General features: G+C 30.3%; 1 protein-coding gene across 1 annotated transcript; it reads right to left on the bottom strand.

Annotated features, from left to right (window-relative positions):
• Window positions 1–3,387: 3,387 nt before the first annotated feature.
• Window positions 3,388–19,799, bottom strand: LOC139517561 (mitochondrial enolase superfamily member 1-like). The gene is made up of 16 exons (XM_071308771.1): window positions 19,638–19,799; window positions 18,919–19,021; window positions 18,068–18,183; window positions 16,855–16,941; window positions 15,580–15,606; window positions 14,994–15,034; window positions 14,629–14,660; window positions 14,018–14,056; window positions 13,077–13,159; window positions 12,444–12,478; window positions 9,299–9,386; window positions 8,240–8,374; window positions 7,490–7,661; window positions 6,991–7,090; window positions 6,406–6,487; window positions 3,388–5,444 (listed from the first exon to the last, which is right to left on the bottom strand). Exons 1-16 carry the CDS (start codon window positions 19,722–19,724, stop codon window positions 5,331–5,333), a joined length of 1,341 nt encoding a protein of 446 aa, XP_071164872.1. The 5' UTR covers window positions 19,725–19,799; the 3' UTR covers window positions 3,388–5,330.
• Window positions 19,800–21,860: the final 2,061 nt, after the last annotated feature.

Genomic DNA, 21,860 nt, shown 5'->3' with positions numbered 1-21,860 from the left:
TGTGTCACAGAGACAACAACCTATCAAAGAATAGAAATTTGTCTAAGCTCACTAATGGGTCTTCAATGCAGAGGGAAAATCCAAAATCTAGAGGTGGGCTTCAGCTGGCCCCTAAATAATAAATTCAGCTAAATGAATACCACACTCAACTCAGAAACATACAAATAAACAAAAACATCTTGGGTCAGGCACTGAAAGGTGACATAATTAAACATGTTTTTTGAAATCTCAACCCCCTCCTATACCTAAACAATATTGAATAAATAAACACACAGTGAAACTCACTTCAAAAGAAGTCTGAGTCCTATGTTAGAATAGGAAGCAGGAAAAACTAATAACTAGAGGCTCTAAAGAGCCTGTGTCGCTCACCTTGGTCTATGTGAATATTAAACAATGGACACAGATGGATTCATGACAAAATTGTGTTTTGGTGATGGTGATGTGTTTGTAGATCTTACTTCACTAAACATTCTTGCTGCTTCCAATTATCTCTATCTATAGCAGTACTTTCTGTGGAAAATGTTATTGAAAATCTTCAATTTTAAGAAAATTGTTAAAAATTGACTATGAAGGGCTATAACTCCTTAGGGGGTCAATTGACTATTTTGGTCATACTGACTTATTTTTATTTCTTACTTTGATTTTTAGTTCTTACTTTGCTGTACATTATTGCTGTTTACAGTTTATCTTTATCTATAATAATATTCAAGATAATAACAAAAAACAGCAAAATTTCCTCAAAATTACCAATTTAGGGGCAGCAACCTAACAACGAAATGTCCGATTCATCTGAAAATTTCAGGGCAGATAGATCTTGACCTGATGAACAATTTTACCCCCATGTCAGATTTGCTCTAAATGCTTTGGTTTTTGAGTTATAAGCCAAAAACTGCATTTTACCCCCATGTTCTATTTTTAGCCATGGCGGCCATCTTGGTTGGTTGGGCGGGTCACCAGACACATTATTTAAACAAGATACCCAAATGATGATTATGGCCAAGTTTGGTTAAATTTGGCCCAGTAGTTTCAGAGGAGAAGATTTTTCTAAAAGATTACTAAGATTTACGGAAAATGGTTAAAAATTGACTATAAAGGGCAATAACTCCTAAACCATTTTGGTCAAGTTGACTTATTTGTGGATCTTACCTTGCTGAACATTATTGCTGTTTACAGTTTATCTTTATCTATAATAATATTCTAGATAATAACCAAAAACAGCAAAATTTCCTTAAAACTACCATTTCAGGGGCAGCAACCCAACAACGAAATGTCTGATTCATCTGAAAATTTCAGGGCAGATAGATCTTGACCTGATGAACAATTCTACCCCCATGTCAGATTTGCTCTAAATGCTTTGGTTTTTGAGTTATAAGCCAAAAACTGCATTTTACCCCTATGTTCTATTTTTAGCCATGGCGGCCATCTTGGTTGGTTGGGCGGGTCACCAGACACATTTTTTAAACAAGATACCCCAATGATGATTATGGCCAAGTTTGGTTAAATTTGGCCCAGTAGTTTCAAAGGAGAAGATTTTTTTAAAAGATTACTAAGATTTACGGAAAATGGTTAAAAATTGACTATAAAGGGCAATAACTCCTAAAGTGGTCAACTGACCATTTTGGTCATGTTGACTTATTTGTAGATCTTACTTTGCTGAACATTATTGCTGTTTACAGTTTATCTCTATCTATAATAATATTCAAGATAATAACCAAAAACAGCAAAATTTGCTTAAAATTACCATTTCAGGGGCAGCAACCCAACAACGAAATGTCCGATTCATCTGAAAATTTCAGGGCAGATAGATCTTGACCTGATGAACAATTTTACCCCTATGTCAGATTTGCTCTAAATGCTTTGGTTTTTGAGTTATATGCCAAAAACTGCATTTTACCCCTATGTTCTATTTTTAGCCATGGCGGCCATCTTGGTTGGTTGGCCGGGTCACCGGACACATTTTTTAAACTAGATACCCCAATGATGATTGTGGCCAAGTTTGGTTAAATTTGGCCCAGGAGTTTCAGAGGAGAAGATTTTTGTAAAAGTTAACGCAGGACGACGACGGACAATGACAGACGAAGACGGACGCCGGACGCCAAGTGATGAGAAAAGCTCACTTGGCCTTTCGGCCAGGTGAGCTAACATGACAATAATAAACATAAATTAACAAAGAGCTACAAGAAGTTACTGACATTACCAGCTCCAGACTTTAATTAAACTGATAGAAAGATTATGTCTTACAAAAATAAAGATGTGGTATGATTGCCAATGAACCAACCATCTTCCAAAGTTCAAATGAAGTGGATGTAAGCAATTATATTCAAAATTTACTAGTCCACCAGTAGATGGCATCAGAATCAAGGTAAAAATGTTTAGCAGCAAGTTCAAGGTCACAAACTTATTTTAACTTTTGAATTTACAGGTCAAGATAAGCCTAAAAATGTAGGGGGTAAAATGTTTTACCTTGTCTGTACGTCCTTCCGCCTGTCCATACGTCCAAAAATTGATTTCCCTTCTCTAACTTTAATTTGCATCAACCAAATGTTATGAAACCCATTACACAATGCTTATTACCACAAAAAAACCCAGGTCAAGTGTAAATTTTAACGGTGTCCCTTTTACCATTCTTGAGTTATGCCCCTTTACAAATGGAAAAATTGCTGAATTTTTCGTATCTGTTCTCTATCTTAAGTTTGTCCCCTAGGTCCGCCTATGTTCCCCATTTATTTCTTTTTTATATTTGTAAATATTAGTATGTTTAGCTGAAATAAATGTCACCCTAGAATTTGCAGGTCCATATTCCAACCTTAATAGTGGTAATAGCAAGTGATATTTATATTCTTTATATCCATCAAATTACAAAGCTAGACACTACTTTGTACTTCTTAAAAATACCTGTATTTGAGTTTACATATTAAAGTTTGTAACAGTTTGAATTTAACCATTAATGATAAGTCCATGATATTTGATATTCAAATTGTATTAGCATTTGCACATCTCTTATACATGGAGATTATTGAACCCGCCCCCTCAGTCTGGTCAATTGAATTTATAACATTTGCATAGTTAACATGTTACAGTTTGTGATTAAGTCAGTCTTAGGGGAACCACTAATGGTAAAAAGTCCATAAAATTTAGTATGCAGTTGAGTTTTCAAGTTTATTTCCATGCAGATTATATGGCCCTCACCGCTCAATCATGGTTCATTGACCTTGCAAATATTGCATATATTTCATTTTAAAGTTTATGTTCAGGTCAGTTTACAAATTAACTCAGCGATAAGGTCAATTTAAGGTTCAATTTACACACATTACCTCTTTTTCTATCCAGTGGTTCAAAAAAAAAACATGTCACTTTCAAATCTAAAATCTATCAATGAAAAACAAGACCATTAAATATTTGTTTATTTCTATAAAGATAAAAATGCATTTGTTATAAATCATAAACTGAAATGATTGTCTACAACCTTTAAATATGAGTATACTTGTATAATATCTTGGATTTTATTTATCCCTGAAAAAAAAATTAATAAAAAAATCCTCATTTTATTTTTCACCACACTACATAATCTAAATTATATTTCTAACTTACTTTAATTTTTACATTTTGAATAACCTTTATCTATTCTTGTACTAAGAGATATTTTTATTTTACACTGTATTTGCAATAAATCACACATTACATGTATTATAAAACAAAATACTAAATAAAATGATTCAAGTATTGCAACAAATCACAGCATTAGTAAGTTTTTGAGATGAATCTAAAAAAAAGTCACATTTTCTTAGAAATATTCATCTGTGATAAGAATAATTAAAAAAACTTTTTTGTTATATTGTTTTCACCTATGAAATTTTACTTCAAATTCAATTTTATCACAAAAAGATGAAAAAGGCAAGACTTATTAATGACCTTTGATAAAAGGAATTTAAATTCTGAGTAAAACTGTGAATATATGTTTAATTTAAATGAAAAGATTACTGTAAATATAATTGTCAATACAACAGTCAAATGAATATACTTAAATTAAAAAGTAGGAAACAATAAACAACTATTAAAGCATACACAAACACATAATGAACACATTTTACTGAATCAACATTGCATGTAGGTACAACCTAGTATTCATAGAAATGCAATAAATAGAGAATATCATATGGCTTTTTCAATATCGTATCCGTATCAACCCGAGACACCAATATAATCCCAAGAGCTCTGCTCGAGGAATTATATTGGTTAAGGGTTGATATGGTGTGTGATATTGAAAAAGCCATATAATATACACTTTATTTATACATATACCTCAAGTAGATGGTTTTTATGAAACATGACGTCATACAGATTATAGGTTTGACATGACGTCATACAGATTAGGGATTTGAAAGCCTTTGCAATAGTAACTGAAATCAATGACGTGACGTCATACAGATTAAAGGTGTGATAAAGCTTTTGCAACCGTGCTGACGATATCATCATGGGTGGCTGATACAGCATGCTTGCCAATGATTGTATTACACATACAATTTATCTGTACTAAGTATACAATAAGTTCCATTAATATTTTGTTTTCTGCATATAGAAAGTTTCTGTATTTGCCAAAACAATAGAAAATCTTTTTGTTTCAATCTCAAATAATGAGTAATTCAAAATATAAATTTTCTGATTAAATCTATATATATTAATCTTCATCTTACAGATTCTATTCCCTCTTATAAATTTTCTGATTATAAAGTTTGTTTATACATTGTATTAAAATAAAAATACTGAATAGAAAAATTAGAAGATCCATTGAAATGTCCATGACCATTTATTAAGACCATAAATTCTTTTGCATTTATAGTAGTTAGCTCACTTCTGTAGAAAAATAATCAGGTTACAAATAATAAAGTGTTATAAAATTATGAAGCATACAAACAGAAACAGTTGGATTTCATTTATATGGCACACTTACAAATAAAGTTGAAAAGTAAATTTTGTTATAAAAATGTTTTAAACAAGTTGATTAGAATTAAGTTTTGAGTAAATAATTAAAGTGAAAAAATATACAAATTCAACACAATTGTACATATGATTTCTTCATTCACCTGTACTACATACTCTCTAAACTTGAGTTTGATTTTTATAGAGTAATTTCGGTATTTTTTTTACAAACTGAATGATTTGCAAGCTGCAATTGTGTACCATTTTTTTAGTTGGTGGCAATATAATGTTCAAAATTGTAAATCAATACACAGTAATGTTCAAAGATCTGTGATACTCAAGTTAAGGTTAGACTCTTTTTTTCGTGAATTCTAATGATTTAGTAATGAATACAACGTCAATGACTACATTTACACATCAGGTTCAAATGTACCATCAGCAAACATTCTCTGCCATTCACTGCCACATGGATATTCAAACTGCTTAATTGTTCCTTCTTTGATACCAACCAAATACCCAGGAACCTAAAAATATAATATTAATGTATAAGTTCAAGGTCAAAGAACAGTAAATCACACCATGACACATATTAAAATTTTGCATACAACTTGCACCTTTTTTACTAAAAGTTTGTAAAAATTAAAAATCTAAAAGTGCATTCATATATTTAATTTGCTTCAACAATGACTGAATGAAAATTCCCAACTTATAAAATAAGTGCAAATCTGCATACAATTTACATTAAAATGATAAAAAAACTCAAAGCCTCATTTCTCCAAAATCAGTCCATAGATTTTTCTGTGCTAGTATAAGTGTAAAGGTCAAATATTAATGAAAGCTCAGCAAAATTTCTTACCATTTGAATAGTTTTTTGCTTGCGGTAACTGTAATCGTATAAACAAAAATGATGGTTTGCAATTAGAGAGTGAAATGCTTACAGCAGAGTAACAGTCAGAATGAAAGAATGAACAACACCCGTAATATTATAAGCCAGGCATAAAATTGTAAGTTGTTGAAATACAATTTACACCAGATGAAATTACCTTATTTCATCTGACTTCTGCTTGGGCAATTTTGTTTCAACACCTTTCAATTTTAAATTAGCTCCATGGATCTTTGGTATAACAGTTCACAGAAAGAATATTCATTGCCAAAATTTAATTTTATAAACTGAAAATCTTCAAAACTAGTTGAAAAGTTAAAGCATTAGCTTGCCATTTCTGCATGTTTACTTCTAGGAAAGATTTCTGTAAATTAAGAAATTATTGTGTGCATTTATTATTGCGATGTTTGAAGGTTGCACATAGACTAATTAATGCAACCTTCAAAAAAGCATCATACAGATATGTGTATCAAATATCAGAATGTGAGTTTTTATCATTTTGAGATGAAATAAACTTATAATTGTTATTGCCTACAGACCACACATTTGATATACATGTATACATTTGATGTGCAGCATAATAATTGAGATAATAATCTTACCGTAGGTACTACATAATTGCCATTTTTGATTTTGACAGGTGCTTCCATATGCTCATGTAAGTGGTCAGCAAATTCTATCATTCTAAAAAAAACATAATCAAAAATAAAAACACTTATTTTGTGCATGAGTGCATTTGCAAAAAAAAACCACCCAAAACCCAAACCTACCAAACTTAGTACAGAACCAGAATACATTGTAAACATCACTACCATAAATCTAGTATGAACCAAGTATGGCATAATAGTTAAATAATGATAAAACAATCAATGTAGAAAGTTCAGATTTTACACTATATTTCATATTCCTCTTCATGAAAAATGTATGAGGTTTTTAAAAAATAATTTCATGGCATATACATCATAAAAATATGGTATATTATAACTGAATTATGCATCTATCAGGAATTAAAGGTTTAATTTACATCTAAGTTCATGCCTCTATAAGAGTAAAAATCAGTTGTCACCCCTTAACTGTGTATGGGTATCATTTTTGCCCATCAATAAGGAACCATATTGATGTTAATTGTACCTTGCAGTTGCAAAATGGATTAGTTTAGTTTTCATTTTTTTTATAATCATACAAACCTATTTTCTAAAGAACAACCTGCTGATATAAAGTCAAATATTGACAAATGTTGTACTAGTTCACACAGACCTACACCACCAGCATGGGGACAAACTGGAACTGAAATAATATTTAAATAATAGTCTTATTAGCAAAAACAGTGGATACTAGTTAGGTGACTTTTGCATGATATTTTCCGGACATGAGGACCTTTGAATCTATCCACCACTAGATATTAAAATGTCTACTTAATTCGAATAATAATGTCAGAAACCAAAGCAGATTTTACATATTTTTCTGAAATAAACAGCAATGCAATATTTATTAATCTACTACATTCAAAACTAGATGATTGTAATTGTCATTGACCAGATCAGATTTGTTTTAAATATATAATTTATTCTATTAAATATCGGGTGATTGCAACTTGTAACCAACTGACAGTAACTGGTCTTTTACCAGGACAGATTTAAAAAAAAAAAATGTTTCTTTTACTTTCAACCCTTAAACAATACTAACTGTTAAATTTTGCTGCCATTAGAATAACTGCCAGGCATTCATTTACTCCACCCAATCTACAGGCATCAATCTGACAATACTGCATGGCCTTGGCCTTCAGAAACTGTTTAAACATTACTCTGTTGTGACAATGTTCTCCTGTTGCCACAGCAATACCAACAGATTTCAAACCCTAAAATAAAGAATTGAATATGTATTGTAATGAGTATCATTCCTTGCAAATTGTCTTACAATCTTTTTATCACAATAATCAAACACTGAAACAAAGAAATAGATTAATTATAAGTCTTTTTAAACATAAATGTTACTTTAGCAACCAATGGTAATTTCACAAATAGATCTTATAGTATAATGTATATACTAAGCCTGTCAAATGAATGAATAACTCAATAATTGTGTGAAAAGTATATTTAAACAAGGACTGGAAATAGCATAAAGGAAAAGGGTGTTAGGTCTGTTTTAGCCAAAGAAAATAAACTTTTTGAGACCTTCATGTACTGTAAATCTGCTCATTGAACAAGAAAACAAAGAAATTTAAAAATCAAAATGTCTACTCCTTAATATAAACATAGTTCTTATTTTATAATGTTAGATATGATTTCACAGACTGAAATAATACATCATTCAGGGATTCAACTTTTGAGGAAAAGAGGGATGGGAATCTGTTCATTTTTACTGCAGAAAAACAATCCAGGCCCAAAACATCATCAGTATTTTAGGGTTTTCCTGTTCACAATAATTTATGCTTACTTCAGCAATAGCAGCATGGCCCATAATATCATCAGGATTTGTGGGTTCCTCAATCCACAATGGTTTATATGGAGCTAACTTTTTCATCCAATCAATAGATTCCTGTACCTCCCATTTCTGATTGGCATCCACCATCTAAAAAGATATGAACATATAATTAAAATTTTTTCATATGATGATAATTTTTGAGAATATGATGCTTAGAAATACAGATTTCACCACTCCAACAAGTTTATTACAATTTTTCTCCACTCAAGGCAGCTAAATCTTAATATTTAAAGCGCAACGCTTGCCGAACGACCGGATGCACAAACCGAAAAACATAATACCCCTAAGTAGGGCATAAAAAATAAATGGATACAAATGACTTTACAAAATAGCTGTATAATATAAATGCTCTTGTTATAAAAGCTAGTTTATGTAACTTTTTTATATTTATAAACTTCAATTGCTAGGTAATTTTTATCTATTCTGAATTGTTTATAATTGGATTGGGATATCCAAAAGTTAGATAGTACATACTACTATATGGAGGATTTCATCAGAAATTGGTTATTAATAACCCTTCAAAAATATTCATGATATAAGCACTTAAATAACAAAAAGGAACTCTAACAATTAAATGAATACAAAACTTGAAACCTGTTTATTAATAGGGATGAAAAAATGACGCAGTAATAATTTCTGATAGCATGGGTTGAAGACAATTAAAATTCCCCAACTTTTTTGTTGTAAATAAAGAAAAGACAATATCAAACCAACCAAACAAAAAGCATTCTTAAATAAAAATCACACAGCTATACAAAAAAAAAGTTAATCAAAAGCATTTAACAAACAATACATTTCAAGACATATTAAATGCTGCAGGAAATATGAACTCTAAAGGAATAGAATTAAAGTATTACCATAATGCTAAGTAAAGTCTGAAAGCAAGTTTTAACATTTGTTCTATATTTTAAACATAATATGCTTATCTAATCCAAGTGTGATCATTATAAAACCTGTATCTAAGTGTATATTGATTCTGGATGTGGCTCTTTACTACTTTTTGTGACTCACCCATAATCTATCATAACCAATTGTTTCTCTGAAGATTTTGGCCCTTCTGATATCATCCTCAACATCTGCCCCAACTTTCATTTTAAATCTTTTAAAAGTAATCAAAGTAATGTCAACATTCATTTATCAATAAGAAACTTTTCTAAAAAAAGATTAAGTAATAAAAATTGTATCTTAATCATTTTTGCATTTAAAGACCAAACAGCCTATTGTTTATGCGCATCAGCTAACGCAACTTGGTAGTGACATAAAAGCTCTATGACATTGTTTCTAGCAATGAAAAAACGTCAAATTATAACGTCCTATTTCACGTTTTTCTCGGATTCCTACATGGTGTATGCTACGTAGGTACGCTACGTTTCCCAAGAAAAGCCGAGGAACTGTTATGCGTCACGCTATTTTAATATCCTGTGGAAATTTAACACAAATGGACACATAAGATACTACACTATATTTAACCTTCGTTCTAATAAAAATAATAAAATATAAATTTTGAGATCGACTTTTTGCATTTGCGCCGTTCTGCATTTCATCTTTTTTTATTCTTTCACATGCGTAGATTTTGTCTTATATTTGCGTCGATCTGCATTTCATTTTTTTTCTTCTTCACTTGCGTAGATTTTGTCTTTCGTTTGCGCCGATTGTGTACAGGTTAGGTGAAAGTTTTTTTTATGCCCGATTTATGGGCATTATGTTTTCTGGTCTGTGCGTCCGTTCGTTCGTCCTTCTGTCCCGCTTCAGGTTTAAGTTTTTGGTTACAGTTTTTGGTCAAGGTAGTTTTTGACGAAGTTGAAGTCCTATCAATTTAAAACTTAGTAAACATGTTCCTTATGCAATGATCCTTCTAATTTTAGTGTCAATTTTAATTTTTTTTTTTTAAATTGAGTATTCACATGGTTGGGCCGATAATCAATTATTCCTAAAAGTTTTGACATACTGGCAACATGTGCATGTAACTTATGTCTGGATGATTCTCGTAAAATAATGTCCGATCTTGCAATGAAGTTAAAATTTATTTATACTGCTTATTTGACAAAATCTTACAGTAAAAATAAAATGATGACAAAGGGTCGTTTTTGTTTGTCATTTGTTTCATTTCAAATTGCTTTAAGTAGAGTTGACAATCATATTGTCTAATCTCACTGAAGCTTACAGCTAATTTCCTACTGTATGTAGATCAACACTTTGGTTTGCCTGCTTGCTTTGTTTGTATAATTATATTTTGATAACGTCCAATTCAATTAAATAGCATATATACAGGTTTACATACCTATATATAAAGATGTCAATCTTAATTACAGAGCTTGAGTAAACATTTATACAAACAAAGCAAGGAAACCAACCAAAGTTTTACCCTACATGCAGTAGGAAATAAGCTGTAAGGCAAAAAATATTAATAAAACTAATACTCAGCGAATGTTAATTAAAATCAAAATTCTCGGTGTTTAAAACTGAATTGTTGTAAATTTAACTTATGACAAAAACAATTGCCCCAAGAATAACATCTTACATAAAATCGCTCCCTTTCATTTAGCTACAACTGTGACCGGAAAAATTGAAAACAAATTTCGATTTTCAATGCCGGCAACAACCTTTTCTTTGTTTTAATTTCCAAAATGAGCAATTTAGATTTATTATATTTTATCCTGTTGGAGAAATCTTACTTTGTAGTTTTCAACGGAAAATTATTTCTAAATTAATAAAGTTTTGAATCTAAAACTTTTTTATTTTATATTTACTGTCGCGTTTATTGAAAACACATGAGGTAGTAATAAAAGTATTGTATTTTAAGATAGATGTATAAGGTTTTAGAATCAAAACTTTCATTCATATATTATACCTATAATTTTAATTTCCTTATATCTTAATGATATTCTAAAATAATCACAAACTCGATGCAATAATTTCTAAACGTTCGTCTTAGTCGGGAAAAATAATGGTATAAAGAACTCCTTTCATGCTTTTGTATGTCCGTCTTTCAACAGTACTGAATTAGTTCGTTACGGCAAACTTCTGAAATTGACGAAAAAGAAACAAGCACATCTAGTCTGGTGTATTCAAATACTCTGTAACCAGTGCCATCCTTCATTTCTATTTTTATTTTCAATAATTTTGCTTATGTGGGACAGAGGACAAAAACAGACTTTCAATACAAAAGCGGCGTGAAAGGTTATTTCAAACAATTTTCCATTCCGGCGGATGGTGTTTCTGAAGGTTTATATTGTGCGGCAACAACATCATAAAGATCTGAAACTGATACATGCTTAATCTCTAGTATTACCGGATAATAAAGTAGGTGAATATAGTTGTTATTCTTGGAAATTTAAATGTGGGTTTCAAACGTCCAATTTGCGATTTCTTTTTTCAAATAGTGCGCCAGCAAGGAAAGTTTGTACTATGACTTCAGATGCAATGTTCTGAAGAAAGACAACTGTTTTCTTCAAAACGAACGAGAAAAAAACATGAAAATTACTCATAACTGTTTTGAAAGGTCAGTGAAATACACTTTTTTTAGCTTTATTTTGAAGAGTACACATGGCACTTTCCCTCTTTAAATTTTTATGAAGAAATCACTGGTAGATATTTTTTAATACTGGAAACGTTTTTCAGTTTTACATTTTATTTTTGGCGAGAATGAAATAAATCATATTTTTAAAAAAATCAAATCAATATGAGCCTTAAACTTTTGAACCTGTATTTGAAAGATACAAATCTACTGTTTAACGTGAAACAAGAATTATGCTTGTAGGTTTGATATAAAGCATTTTTTTGAGAGTTTAGATAACAAGCAAATATTATGTTAATATTCGGGAAAACACGAAACTGAGGTTGCTATAGTGACAAAAATAAGTCGGTGACCCCCAATTGTTTTCATCATATTTTGTTCCTCAAATCATGCAACACCTTCACACAAAATTTTAAGGAAAAATCACTGATAGAAATGAATAGGCTGTTTGGTCTTTAACTACACATGCAATCAACCACACATGCATTATTGTAAAATTCATATGCACTATCTATAATCAATCACACACAATATCAACAGAAAATAACACATGCATTTTCTGGAAATAGTATCAATTTAACTCTATCAGATGTACTGTACACACACACATAATAGAAGCTTTAGACATAACAATCTTACCTTTCCATTCCTTTACTGATTGCCTCACCTGCCAACTAAAACATAAATATCAAGCTATGTTAAATTCAAGCATTTCAATTTTTCAGATAGAAAAACAAAGGATATGGGGTATCCATTTATGACACAATAGCAGTTCATGCAAAGCAAAATAATTACACAAAAACACCAAAAGAACAGTGCTTTTATTGTCGTTCTTCATCTCAAAGACACTGTGAGGCCTTCAACACGAAGCAAAAAAAACCTCTCACTTCAATGAAAGTTTAAGACAGCCCCGAGCACCAGCTTGATTTCAGTTTACATTAAGTTTAAATCAAAACATAACGTGATATTCTGATTAGTTTTTAGACAACAACGATGGAATCTTTTAACAATCAAAGTAAAAACAATCATATTAACACTGGTCAAGTACTTCAAGATTAGGTGTGTTTGACTCCTGTAGTAATTGTATTCCTTCATAAATAAAAACTAGCCTCCATGATATAGTGTTGAAAGTGGTGTTAAACACCAACAATCAATCAATCAATCATACAATGGTATACCATAATATGTCCAATCTTTGACAGCCATATATAAACATAAACTTTTTTGTTTTGGAAAGAAAAGAATAGAGAAATGAAAAGAATAAAAATGTACCTTTCTGATTTTATCATCTGGGTAAAACAACCAACCACATGATGTTGTGTAAGCTGGGAAGCCTTTACTTTTCAGTTCAGCCTCTAAAACAACAGAATAACTAGATTCAGTATATGGTATACATATTGCGGAAGTAACAATAATTATGACTGATTTCACATATTGTAGAAATATTACTTATTTCATACAAAGGATTCACAAAAAAATCATATTTTGGGAATTTTCAAAAATTTCAATGCAGCCATTTAATTTAAGCAAGGTCTATTATTTGTTGTTTATGGCAGACAAATGTCTGTGCAGGACATTTTTATGTTTGCATTGAATATAACACGAATAAAAAGAAGATTAAACATCCGCAAACCGAAGTCTCAATGGGTCTCAATCATTTCATTTTTATATATGAATATCTATTTCCCATAAACCTGCAAATTTTTTTTCAGTTTTATAGTTTTATACTAATATTCTTGTCTTGTAGCAAAAAATCAACTTGTCTTTCAATTAAATGATAAGCTGGTACAAAATTTAACAGTAAATCAATCATGATTTGTGATCAAAGATATCATCATAATTGAAATGCAGTATTGTCAGTATGGGTTCCTTACAGTTCTTTGAGGCTGTGAAAAATTGTAAAGTATTGCTGTCATTTCAAATAAACTTTTGATTATGTCACCCTATTCTTGACCTGTTACATTTACTTTTCACTTTTTCTGCTGAAAATTGGGAAATTTGTTCTTTAATATTTTTATGATAGAATAATACAAAAAATAAAGTGTGCGAACTCTTTTTCGCTGAGAGAGACTGGGGAACCACACATGCGTGGCAGGAGTCGATACATCTAATAGTTTAAAGCACGAACAGGGTGTGATTTCTAATTAGGAGATGATGTCCTAATGTACATTCCAATTACGTAAATATTATGAATTAATATAAAATTAATTTACCTCTTTCAGCTTTGCCAGCTTGCCTTGATCTAAGAAGTTCTGAAAGTATATATAACTCATCTTATACTCCTGAAATAACTACAAGTCACCATTTAAAGCTGTCACCTTTAAACCAGTTAACACATTTAAAAATCTCAATGTTTTGTTGTGTTTTTTTTGGGGAGGGGGCCTATAGTTGTTAATTTCTGTGTCATTTCGTCTCTTATGTTGAGAGTTGTGTCATTGGCAACCATACCACATCTTACATTTAATTCAGTGCCTGTCATAAATTTTTAAGGATTGCAGTTTTAGAGGCCTTTTGCTTTCAAGTTTTTTTCTTCTCCATAAATAGTGTCATATCTTGTCTCTGAAATTTCTCCACAATAATGTAAAAAATCTTTTAAAGACATTAAAATTCCTTTACAAATAAATCTAAAATTGTTTCAATACTAACATTATTCAGAAGTAACTTAATCATTAAAAACTTTTAACAATCAATTATGGGTAAACAAATTTCTTCCTAAGCTAATGATTGATTGATACCTGTTTTTAAATGTATGTCCATTGGTAAATATTTCAAGCATGTTCAGGACAATCTAAGCTTCAGATATAAATAACAAATCTAATATTACCTATGGCTTCTGCTTTGGTTAATGCATCATCCCTGAAATAGAAAGATTTATTAGAAGCTATGATCAAATGTCTTTCTAACGGAAATCCAACTATACAAGCTTGAAAATTGTGCAAGCACTAAAACTACGATGCATATTTTTCATCACAAAATGAACAAAAACTTGTATGGATTCAAAAGATTGAAGTAAAGAAAGGATATATTTTGACAGTGTCAACTGCCAAGATTCCTGTTTTAGTCAGGCCTTCCACTGGCTTCCAGTATCTTTGATAAAATGAATTTTTGAGTATTAATAAGTACAGTACATAATCACTAAAATTTAGGAAAATAAGGAGTTATTTAATGACAGACCTTAAGAATACTTACATGTATCTAAAATCAATTACAGAAACAAGTTCCTCTGGTTCCTGCAAATATAAACATAAAATTGACAATGACTACCTCAACCTGAACGATTTATTTCTCATGTATTGAAATGTACAACAACAAAAATTCTCTCTGTCTTCTTTCTTAAAGATAATATTCAGAATCTTTTAATTCATTCCTTTTGAAATAACTCTAAAAAAAATAATATAAAGGGATAATAAAATAAGGTTCTGTCACTCTTGCATAATAAAACCACTTAGTAAGTTAACCCTTTTATGTGAGAATACACAATGCACAGGGTGGATGTATCCTGAAAGATACACAGTGTGCAGGGCAAGTGTATCCTACAGGATACAAAAATATTATCCCTTTAAAAGTAAGCCTCAATTTTCACTATTTACCTTTCTTAATAGTTAAAATCAATGTTTCAATTAAAATATACGATATATGAAGATATTATTTCAGTTCTTCAACAGCTTTAATTACATCTTGAAGGTAAATAAATCAAATCGGAAAATTTAATTTTCTAAAATTAGAACCTGAAACAAGTCAAAATGACATATCAAAGACTGTATGAATACATTACCATGTCCACCAGAAGTTTCCACAGTGGCTGAAAAAAAATATTTACACATAAATATTATATAAGGCTTAAGAAAAAAGATTTTGTATTATGATTAAATACAAAATAAAAGTTGAGGCAAATGTTAATTAAGGAGGCTCGCGGGTACAAAAATTTGAGCAAACAATAAAACGTTTGTTTTTTCATTACAAATTTTATTTATAACACTATTAGTTATTACTTTATGATATGGTACAAAAATCACCCAGAAAATCAATTCGGTTTGGCCCCAGATGACTTTTAAAATGTTTATATCAAATAAGCTCCAAATTATCTCCCTTTGGTGCAAAAATACCATTTTTTGCATTAAAATTGAAATAACTTTTTAAACTCATAGGTGACCTATATTTTTTATCATTGTTTTTAAATAAGATGTACATAAACTAAATAATTGTAAATTTTAAGCGATTTCTGTAATTTAGTTCTTTTTTCATTTCGATATTACTCCTATTAGTTCAACAGAAAAAAATACATTTACAAAAATGTATACTTCTTTCGGAGGCAGATTGTGAGCTTAAATGGACGTAGACCTCATTTTTTTATTTCATTTTTCTTTATATATATGATAAAGTTCATTTATAAAAAATATAGCCAAATCCTATATTAGAAAAAAAAATGATTTATGCCCGCGAGCCCCCTTAACATGGAAAAGAGAGATGACTTATTAAAACATGTCATGACAATGTTGGAAATAAACAAAACAAATTCTGTCATAAGGGAGCCATGATTTGTAAAGTAGTAGTGATGACCATTTTAAATCAAAAGGCAGCATGAAATGGTATGAGTCTGAATTTCAGGAATACTTTTAACAATACATTGTATAAAAAAAGAATTTAAAAAATTGGAAACAAAACATCATAATGCCACAAACTACTAAACAAGGACTTCTTCTTTAAGTATCACCACTTCTCTTATAAAAGAGAAATCCCTTCTCTCTCAGTAGTGTGAGCCATGTGAAAAGGGATTCCCCAAGAATAAGGATAAGGATGGATATACTGGAGTATAATATCTTGCATTGCAATAAAATTGCCTATTTAGAGTTCATTGGATGTAACAGCTCTGAAAAAGAGTCAGCAAATCAGAGACTTAATCGGCTATCTTGAATGACAATGGAGATGCCAGACACAATTTAAAAGTATCAGTTATCATAACAGTAAAATAACTATGTAAAAGAAAAAGATTTGATATATACTTAGATGAAACAGGAACCTAACAACAACAATTGACATCTATGCTTACCTTTTCTTCCATTTTAGCCCATAAGTCCCATAATGCATTTATAATGGCTGCTGTAGCTAGATGTGTCACACCTTTTTCTGGTCCTAACTGAAATTGTAAAATTGTGAATTTTTTGTTATTAGGTATTTTTTTTACTTTTGTTTTCCATCAATTTACTTCAAAAAATGAAACCAAGTTATATTATTAGCTTGCTGTTGAGTCAGATTTAAATAAGCTAGTTCATGCACACACAGTCTGCAGGACAACCCAGACATATTATTCTGATAATGAGAAGATCAGATTTTTGCCCTTACTCCTAAGTGTTTCATGCTGGCCCGAGAACAGTTATTTCGTAGTGCATTTCTTTTAGACAATAAATTCAAATTAAAAAAATCACACCTGCTCTATCTCAATTAGATTTTTACAGTGTAGTGTACTACTTATTGGACAAATAATATCAAAATTATAGAAACTTCTACCAGCTCTAACTCAAAATATTGACAATTCTGTGCTAAGGGGGTCTAAAATTCAGTTTGACAGCTTCAGTCATACTAATTTTTTGACCTTTTTAACTGAACCAAATCACCTAAAGATTCAGCACCCAAATTTTTTTAAACATGTTATTTCATCCCCTTACTTAATATTTAATGCATAAAATATCAAAAAATAAATTGGGAAAGTGTATAAAAAAATGCAAGTTATACACTGTTCACACTAGGGACTATATTCGTAGACAACGGAAACCAAAGGACAATAACTGTGTCCTTGGACCTACTTATTGGAGAAGCATCAAATAGCTCCTTTCAAGACTTTGGTCAGAATTAGACCCCACACTCAAAGTGATCACACTACCGTCAGAACACTGGGTCAGTTTAACCTTGAAAAAAGCTTTTGTTCATGTTATTCAATGTAAGGAAAGCATATAACTTTTACTGTGGATTCATTTATTTTCGTGGGTATCAATTTTTCGTGGCTTGACAAAAATTGCATTTTCGTGGATATTTGATTTAGTGGTTATGCCAATATCTGCATACAAAGCATATTGAAAGTTTATGTTTCGTTGAACATTTAAATTCGTGGTTAGCATGTACCCACGAAATCCACGAAAAATTGGTATCTGACGAATATTGATGCATCCACATTACATAAAAACTAAACATTGATGCACCTCTTTATTAAGTTGTCAGTCATAAACAGGCTTTTAATCAGTTTTAAAAAATGTCTTATGACCTACCCATCTGATTTGATCTTCACTGCATAAGGACTGCCAGTATTTTCCAAAATTTCCAAAAATATCAGCTAATCTCTGTCCAACCACCAGCTTCCTAAAGGCTTCAATTGCACAACACACTAAAATTATATTTAACAAAAATAATGAACTATAATAAATATGCTTCTTTATATGACAGAAAATTTTTATTTTTAAAGTACATTTACCTTCTTTTCCAAATGTCCTTTAATTTTTATCAAAACAAAACTAGTTTCGACTTGCTTACTAAAAATTCAGCAAGTACGTGATTTCAAATTATTTATACATTCTTTAAAGACTACACCATCATGGACAGGAGTCTCTTTAATAACTGGGTTTGGCAAACAATGTCATTAATATATAAACTGGTCAAGAATAACAAGCGACTCTTAAGATTTGATATTGAACTCAATTTAAAATGATATGCTAATATCACCTTCTAACACAAGTTACTTAGTAAGCCTATTTTTGATACTTTCCAAGATGTGTCATCAAAACCAATTTCCTTAAAATTAAACAAGTTCAAATATAGCATAGTGAAGCTTAACCTGTTTATATTGGTTCCTAACAATGGGAGAATTCAAGATGAAAATTTTAAATTTACCAAATTTTTGGAAACTACTAAAGAGATGATGTCATCTCAAGCTAAACTAAAAATCATCCTGAATCTCAATATGATCATAAGAATTATAGATTCTGTAAAAGTTCTGCCATCAACACCACAACCACTAAGACAAATCCACTGAAAGATTTCTGAAACTTTATATGATTCTATGATTTAATAATTACTGAGAACATCCATGGTAAAAAAAGAATCATGATTAAATAATTTGTACCTATTTGTGTTCCTCTACCATTCAGAAAGGTATTTCCATTTCCTTGTAACTTTGAGTCTGTTTTCAAAATAACATATGCACATGAATAATCCGGTGCTGTATGCTGCAATAAAAGACACAATTATGTATACTTTTTTAAATATGTAAGTTCTTCTATTAAAAATATTTTTTTCTCTCAACTCAAATGATTTTCTGCTAAACAACTTATAAATTGGTCTATGTGTTCATTAATTTATCAAATTCTTAAGCATTTGTCGGTAAAACATATTATTGCATTGGTAGAACTTTGCATATTTTCACATACATAATGTGCTCCTATTAAAAAAATTGATCAATCTCTACTTACAAAATACAAATATTTTGTATTAATACAGGAACATGCTGTCTGTTTTGTTTATTTAGTTGTTGTTCTGAATGAGCATGATATAATTGCCACTGTACAATAAGCAAGCTATAATCAACAGATCAATCAATAAAATTTGAACAAAATCAAAGATTTAAAATTTTGGATTTGCTAGTTCTTGCAATAATGCAGCATTTAGGAATAACAGCAACGATTTTTAGACTTTGAGTGCAAATTAATCAGTCTAACAAGTACCTACAATTTTATGGGACTTTATCTAATAGTTAGATAATAGTCCATCTGTCCAAGGTTTTAACTTTTTTTTAAAACTATTTGATTTAAAAAAAAGTTTTGACAAGTATAAAGACTGACTCACCATTGCATCAGAGCCATCTTTCTCTAATGAAGTTGGAAATCGAATGTCTTTCACAATTAAATCAGTTATCTTAGTTGGCAAGCTCATTTTATATGATATTTTTTTAGCCGGTTGGTGTTGTCTTCGTCCTATATATTGACCTCTTGATAACACTTACTCTCGTACCCTTTCAGAAAACCACTTCCCTTTGATTTACTGTAATATTGTAGATCATGTAGATGACTATATATTAAAAGACTGTTTTATAGTTTTATTTAATCACTCAAAAAGGATAATTAAAAACAGGATCATATGTTACAGTTTAAAATTGTCAAAGATTGTACAATTTATGTTATTTCGTCCTTGTTCAAGTTCGTCCTTTTTCATCTACTTCAGATTGCCTCCAGAAAAAGCTGTGACAGAGTTTAGCTTGTTATTTGTCAATAAATCATTGGAAGATATATTATAGAGGTGATATGTTCAATAGATAAGTATCTGTGGCTGTATCTTGTTTGTACTTGTGTTTTGTTCTCCATTGAATTAGAGTTATCCCTCTTTGTACATCTCCCCTTTAATGTGGTTGTTGTGGATTGCCATTTAATATTTAAGATTTCAGGTCAAAAGTATTTCACCACTCAATATAGTTGAAAATAGATGTAAATGAGTGAATCAATTTTTTTCTTAATGCTCAAAGTCTGTGATAAGAATCAATATTAGCTTTCAAGGTTAATAGTTATATTAAGGTAAGAGCATAATTTATTTGGTTGCTGTTTCATTGATTTAAATCTCACAGTTCTTTTAAAATATATTAACACTGATATTTTTTGGAATATTACTTTAGTAAGTAAGTAAGTAAGTAAGTAAATTTTATTTAGAGTCGGCATATATATACATAATAACAGAGTTTTAGGGTTTATCTAAGCTTTAACTGAATTATATAAACTTTTGATCTCATTGTCTCTGTTGATTATACATTTTACTAACCTCAGGACTTAGTGAAATATTTCAAATTGAACTTCGTAATCTTTGAACAATAAGACAAGAACATTTCCTTCTTGTTTATATTATACATATTGCTTCTTTGTGTGTTTGTTTCCAAAAGATTAGATGAAGAATAAGGTTAGCTTATGTGACAGATTTTTTTTATATTGTAACAACATAAAAATAAAATTTTGTAAGGTTTCTTGTATAACCAAAAGAACTAATACTTTTAATGTTCAGAAACTGTTTTCAGTTATAATGTTCAGAAACTGTTTTCAGTTATAATGTTCAGAAACTGTTTTCAGTTATAATGTTCAGAAACTGTTTTCAGTTATAATGTTCAGAAACTGTTTTCAGTTCAGTTATTGCTTAAAAAATCTTCAGAGGATTTTTTCTTCAGTAGTAGTAGTAGGTGTGAGCAAACAAAACTTAATAGAATCAATAGAGTTTTGAGTATTCCTATCAAATACATAAACTTTAATTGCTAGCTGCTTTGTCAGCTGGTACAAACACAAAGTGCTTAGGGTGCATGTTTGGTTTGTTTTTCAAACTTGATACTATTCTTAAGTAGAACAACTTTGTAAAAGCTACCTGTTTCGACCACGCTGACTCAATAGTAGATCTCACTTTGCTGATAATTTTTCCTGCTAAAAGATTCACTCTTTCTGCTTCGTTTCAACAACAGCAAAATATGGATTGTGATTTTTTTGAAAATTCCATAGGATATAGACCTTGACTGGTTGATTATTTTTTCAATTGAGATATTATTCCCTATTTTATTTTTTGGCAACAGGGGTTATGTTTGTAAACGGATCATATCTCTGGACACAAATTTAGAACTAGTTTCCCTTCAGAACATGTAGGCAAAGTTTAGTCTTGTTTGACTATAGGAGAATAATTTTTGTTGAAGTTTTGATGATAGAGGTTGAGGGCAAGGCTACATGACATTTCCTAAGACATATACATATACTAGTACTCTGAAAACATTACCTGACCAGTGAAATGAAAATGAGTTTATGGTTACTATACATATGTAATAGGAACTTATACTTGTCACAAGAGATCAACATAGTTCTAATTTTTTACCTGTGATTGAAAACCAATTTTTCATCTCGCATGCAGGTGTAATGAAGTCTGTAGCTTAAAAATTAAGATCAAGTAACTCTCATTTTCAAACTATAAAATCACTGCAATAAATCTACACCAATAAATATATTATTTTTTATTTTGATTTATGTAAAAATTTCATATAAAAATAAATTA

Source organism: Mytilus edulis, chromosome 1, assembly GCF_963676685.1.
Source record: "Mytilus edulis chromosome 1, xbMytEdul2.2, whole genome shotgun sequence".
NCBI classification, from domain to species: domain Eukaryota; kingdom Metazoa; phylum Mollusca; class Bivalvia; order Mytilida; family Mytilidae; genus Mytilus; species Mytilus edulis.
Note: the sequence above shows the minus strand (reverse complement) of the source record. Positions and strands in the feature narration are given on the sequence as shown.

Bases quoted from the DNA above. Each gene is read 5' to 3' on its own strand.
- LOC139517561 (XM_071308771.1), bottom strand. From the start codon at position 19,724: ATGAGCTTGCCAACTAAGATAACTGATTTAATTGTGAAAGACATTCGA. The intron at 15,607-16,854 runs GTAAGCATAGAT...ATTTTTTTTCAG, and splicing joins GGGCTAAAATGGAAGAAAAG to CCACTGTGGAAACTTCTGGT. The intron at 9,387-12,443 runs GTAAGATTGTTA...TACTTTTAAAAG, and splicing joins ATCAGTAAAGGAATGGAAAG to ATTTAAAATGAAAGTTGGGG.